Source organism: Montipora capricornis, chromosome 14 (genome assembly GCF_036669925.1).
Source record: "Montipora capricornis isolate CH-2021 chromosome 14, ASM3666992v2, whole genome shotgun sequence".
Classification (NCBI taxonomy): domain Eukaryota; kingdom Metazoa; phylum Cnidaria; class Anthozoa; order Scleractinia; family Acroporidae; genus Montipora; species Montipora capricornis.
The window spans coordinates 8752193-8757867 of NC_090896.1; the positions used below are offsets into that span (position 1 = coordinate 8752193).

Here is a 5675-nt window from a genome sequence, read left to right on the forward strand (position 1 = left end):
AGCGTGCTTCCAGGGAATTTTGAATATACCTTGTGTTCGGTCAATCCACTCCACGCCTGGAATTTGTTTTTCGTCAAGTTTCTTAACCAGCCATTCACGAAAACGCAGTTTCTTTTCGCCACATGGTTTGCTGTAGTCGTGCATTTTGCCGGGTTAGGCTCTTTGTCTGGTCTTCTTTTCTCAGTGTTTAAGTCGGTTCGTCAGAAGTCTTTTTTTGTGGAATTTCTTGGAAGTGAATTTCAAATTAATTTGATCAATTTCACTGTCATGTGAGCGATTCACTTTGCTCCAGATACCCAAATCCAGTCCAAAATGGACTCGAGCCTCTTTTCTCTATTATTTGGAATCTCTAGGGATTCGAAGCTCTTTTTCTTCACGCTTTTCACTGTGTTCTGGTTTATACGTATTCGCTCCAATTGTTTTGGACTTATTTATGAAGGGAAATTCCCTTTCAGACAGGGGGTTCCCCGAATAGACAGCAGATGGCTTCAATTGGCTTATCGGATTGGCAGACGTATATTTAGAATTCCTAGCATCCGATATAACCCAGATATCATAGAAATTCTGTTTAATCAATATTTTTGTACAAAATACGAATGAAAAAACGTTCGAGACCATTAACAAGAAATTTACGTTTCATAAGGCAATAAGCTGTAATTTCATGGAAGAGCGTGCTTTCTGGTGGCGAAAAATCAACCAAACAAGTTAAACCCAGTTAAAAGGGGTTTTTCCCTCCGTTGGTGTGGAGCATTTGTTTTCAAGTATTAATATTCTGTTAATTTGCAATTCAATTCGAAATTAACCTAGTAAAGTTGTATAGCTTTGGTTTTGAATTTAAAGAATTATTTTGCTAAAAAACACCTCAATTGCAACTTTTAGTTTATTTACATGAAGAATCATGTTCTAAAAAGGGCAAAAAGGGCAAAGAAGGCTATCATGTGCCAATAAAAAAAGTATAGTAATGGGGAAAAACCCCGTTTCGTGGAAAATATTTACATTTACAAAAGCAAACCCTTATACTTTTCGCCGTTTCCATCAGTTTACAGGTTCGAACGAAGTTGTATTTCGCCCATCATTGATCTAAAAGGGGCTCCTTTCCAATTTTGCTACTGGCTATATAATTGGTTTTGATATTGGTAAAGCGAGTCTTGATATTGTGCGACCAGAATTGTCTTGTTTTGCGAACAACACAACCACGTATTTTACACGAGGCACAGATCTGCCTCGACGAATCCGAGATTTTTGCATTACATTGCCTGATTATTATATATTATGATATACATGTATAAGCGATTAAGACAAATTGAACATTACCGCATTTAGTATCGCAGTTCGAAAAATTTGCCAAGAATTGTAAAGATACCCTGTTTAAGTGACAACTTCATTCAAGCATACTACTGGTAGGCCTCTTTGAACTTTCGTTATGGAGAAAGAAAAAGGCATAGTTAATGATGGAAACGGTTATCAAACTAGACAAGTCTTTTTGTTTCATGTTTTGGTCTGTGTTTTTTGCCTTGACGGTGCACAAAACATACTTTTTCGAGAAGATAACCAAAAAATTATGCGCAATCAATTTGTGAACCCGTGCGAAGCGACTGCCAGTCGGACAATTCAACATCGATCGAGACAACATTGTTCTCGCTTTTGAAGGTTGTTCCTTATCAACCAGTCCCTCGATTAAATATGGAAAAGGGAAGTTGCATCAAAGGATGAAGACGATGAAGGGTCTGACCTTTTAAAGCGTGCGAGACATGTGTCGCCATTAGCCTTAAAGGGTTTCCATAGCTCACCACCACAATGGTTAGGAAAACGAATTCGAAGATCGAAGAGCGAACCTCTGTGAACTCCGCTACAAAGTGTCAGATTTTCAAAATTAAACGCTACTTTTTCGTGCCATCACTCAGGTTAAAAAATTCCCTCATGTCGATTACAATTTTGTGGCGATTCGAACGAACACAACCCCAGGGACGTCACGAAAGAGCGCGTGACGTCATGTTATTTTGAGACAGTCAACTGATCGAGGAAAATGTTCCATAAAAACTTCAAATCGCGATGTTTCTTTTCGAAATTTCATTTTATGGATAGCCAGGTAAATAAAGTTCACTCACCCACTATTTTCTGCGTTGTCCTGAGTGATTTGATGGGTTTTTGGGACGCTTCGATTTCTCCTTCAGATCCGATGCGTCGTCACATACATCAATAAATAGACCAGGCGTGCAACAAGTCCAAGACCGCTCACGCCCGAGTGCCTCCAGAATTTAGCCGAATTTATTCCACTTCCAAAGCTCGCCTCCCAGCCTTGGGCACGTAAAAACTCGATAATTTTGCTAGTATCGTGCCAAAAATCATCGCATTTACACGGCTGTGCAACCTCAAAATCCTGCTCGATTTTCAAGCTTCGCTCAGGTTTTTGCTATCGTTATGTGATCGGGACAGGACTGAGCCATCATTGGAATTTGATCAAAATCAAATTAACCAATCAAAAAGCACTGATTACTTTCTCTCTCTTGGGGGAAATCTGATCTTTTTGATTGATCGTTACCCTGAGAGCAGTTGATTTCTCCTCCGCTTCCCGACAGGGGCACCCAACGTCAATTTTCGGAAAATATCTGTTCGGAAGACGATTTGAGAGCTAGAATTTTCGGAACATTTGTTGTAAAATTTCTTGCTTGCCTGCCTGTCCTAGGATTTTCCAACATCTGAAAAATGGTATAATTGCCCATTTTTAACGGATTGTTATCCTAAAAAGGGCACCTAGTATTTTCGGGAAACTTTTTCTGCCTGAAATTTTCGAAAAGGTAAGTTTTGATCCCTATAGTTTTCGGATCACTCGGACTTTCAGCTAGGAAATCCGAAATGATAAAAAATTTTTAGGGGATAAAAATATGCCTATATCTACCGTTTTAATTCTAAAATACGTTTGACAATGCTATGTTTAAGTGGTTTTGAACTATATTTCGTTGGGTGCCCTTGTCCCGAGAGAGAAACCACTGCCAGCAACCGTTAGTTTCTTTGAGTGATCCACCGTCCAGCGCCAAGAACGAATAAATTACTCGAGCCGGTAAAACGAGTTAAAAAACTTGTTTTTGCGCTTGTGCATACGTTCGGCTACGCAACGGCTGCGTTTGACCGAACGTGCTGCGCAGTGATTCAGATGAAGTGATGTCAAATGCATCACGTGGGGCGTGACGTTCTTCGCACATGCTCCATGGAAGCGTAGGAGAAACCAACTACTTACAGGGTAAGGCGTCGCCAAATACATGAGTCAGAGACGACACAAAAAACCTCACGTGACGACACAAGAATTTTACCTTCCCGGCCTAACAAATATGGCGACGGAAACCTTGAAAAGTCTGAAAAATCGCTGCGTAGCTAGCAGGATTTATGACAAGCGGTGAAGCCGCGCGGAGAATGGGGAAGGGCGCTGTGATTTGCCTTCACGCCAGCGACGCAGGTTATGTCTTTCATCTGTTGTTGCCAATGGCAACGGGTGAGAAATGAATTCAATTGAAAAAAAATAGGATAACTTTGTCAAATTCTTGCATCTCATTTAGAAATAAGTGAACAGTTCAGAAGAAGCAGGAGTTTACAATGGAAGACTCCGGCTTCGAAGAAACCCTTGACCGCCTAGCTCCTAGTTCTCGATGCGTCAGCAGCATAGTTAATCGAGAGACTGGCTATGAAACCTTAAAACTTTCAAAAGAGAGAACAATGTTGTCGCAATCGATGTTGAATTGACCGTGACAGTACACAATCTTTTGCTTTCGCTTCGCACGGGTTCGCAAATTAGTTAATCGAAGTATTTCATTGGTTATCTTCTCGAAAAAAGGTATGTTTTGTGCCCCGTCAAGGTCAAAAATACAGACCACAACATGAAATAAAAAGACTTGTCAAGTTTCATAACCATCACCATGCATTAAGTATGGATATAGAGTGTTTGCACTCACGTGATCAGTAACCTTGTTTTTCCACCGAAACAAAAGAAAACGTTTGCATAATAATAGAGCTTAATCCCCGGAGGATTAGTTGGGTACACCAACTTGGCCGCCCGTTCCATTGTTTGGGAACAACAACATGTCCGCCGTGACGTCACGTGAAATTACTCTTGGATTGTTTTCAATCACGTGACGAGACGGCCATTTTAGTGCACATAAATTTTGTTTCATGCTTTGCATTATAATAGAGTAAAATTGCCTAAAGACTTTTCTTCTCTATTGTTCTGTGCGCCAACATGGCTGCTATGCCGTCGGGTGAAAAACATGTATAGGCGTGATTAAAGGTCACGAATTATTTATACACTGTCATAATTCCTGAAATAGCCACTCCAGTATTTCTGAAACCAAATATTGATCATTTCTTTCGATTTCTTATTCAAACCCTCTGCTTCCAGAAAGCAGAGAACAGCGAAGACTGCATGAATGGTAACAGAATGCCTACAAGAACGAAAGCAAGGTCGATGAACTCCTTTCAAAAGATTTGCTCCGCAAAGACAATATTCCTACGTGAAAAGAGGGTACAACGGAGTCGTTTGGAAAAGATTTCCCTTCTCACCTTTAAAGCATAAGTAGAGAAACCTCACAAGTGGTTTTTGTTTCGTTTGAAAAATATCTCTAGAGTGGGTGCAAAAAGAAGGTTTTACGAGAGGCTAGGATCCACTAGTTGTTTGAGGACGGTGCCTTGCCATAGACCGATTCGGCTAACTCAATGTACTCAATTCAAATTTCTCGGGATCAAGTTTCTGGATTTGCATGATAATGTAGTATTCACATTCAAGTGATATGGAAATAGTTGGAACAAAATATTTTATTCTCAAAGGGTTTGAATAGGCCATTTCCGAGATTATGTCTGCCTCCTCTTCAAAGCGAGTCTAAGTGCGAAGTTTTTGTGATGGTAATTAGTTCTACTTTACATATGAATGAAACTAATCTTCATAAGAAAAGCTTCGCACTTAGACTCGCTTTGAAGAGGAGGCAGACATGAATTCGGAAATGGCCTATTGGGTACAGCATCTATAGGCCATTCCGAAATTGCTCAGGGAACTGGGGCGTGTTTCAAATTTGAACCAATCGATAAATTGACACCATCACATCACAGCCTCAAAAGTAGAGACGTTTGTATGGATATTTAACTATATATTTTAAATTCCGTAATTTGGTCTCTGCTCGGCGTAAAAGCATCAAATTTGGATAGATGGCCAATCTCAACGTCATCTTTCATGTGATGGTATCAATTTAACGATTGGTTCAAATTTGAAACTCGTCCCAGTTCCCTGCGCAATTCTCGAATGGCCTATAGGCAGTTTAAAAAATGCTATAATACTCTTTTGTTTGCCGTCCAAAATTTTGCATAAGCATTGTTTTTATTTTCTCTTGGGCCATTGTAAGTCCCAAGAGAAACTGGAGGCAATGCTTATGCAAAATTTTGGAGGGCAAACAAAGAGTATCATGGTATTTTCTAAACTGGCCAAATTTTGACGGTGACTCGGGCATACTCGGAGATAAACAAAGTGTCATTCTTTCTCATGTAATTGGCCCATCAGTTTTCTGTATTATTTAGAATACGGGTCCCGCAAAGATACTTAGTAATGTAAATGTTAAGGGAAAAAAGATCACTTCCGGTTGCCGTCTGCGTCTAAAAAACGCGCGTGCTTAAGCTCCCAAGTCTATGTAACGGCA

General features: G+C 40.0%; 1 protein-coding gene across 2 annotated transcripts in view; it reads right to left on the reverse strand.

Moving 5' to 3' along the window:
- LOC138033851 (interferon regulatory factor 1-like) overlaps positions 1 to 2428 on the reverse strand; it is a 9871-nt gene extending 7443 nt beyond the window's left edge. Inside the window, exons 1-2 of one of the 2 annotated variants that reach the window (XM_068881712.1) lie at positions 2109 to 2428; positions 1 to 225 (exon numbers count right to left, since the gene is read on the reverse strand). The exon at positions 1 to 225 is cut by the window's left edge and continues 271 nt beyond it. In XM_068881712.1, coding sequence (XP_068737813.1) covers positions 1 to 144 — 144 coding nt within the window. In that variant the 5' untranslated portion in view covers positions 145 to 225; positions 2109 to 2428. Of the gene's footprint in view, positions 751 to 2108 lie in introns of those variants that run through there. The other variant, XM_068881711.1, reaches the window with a different exon arrangement.
- Between the last annotated feature and the right edge of the window lie 3247 nt (positions 2429 to 5675).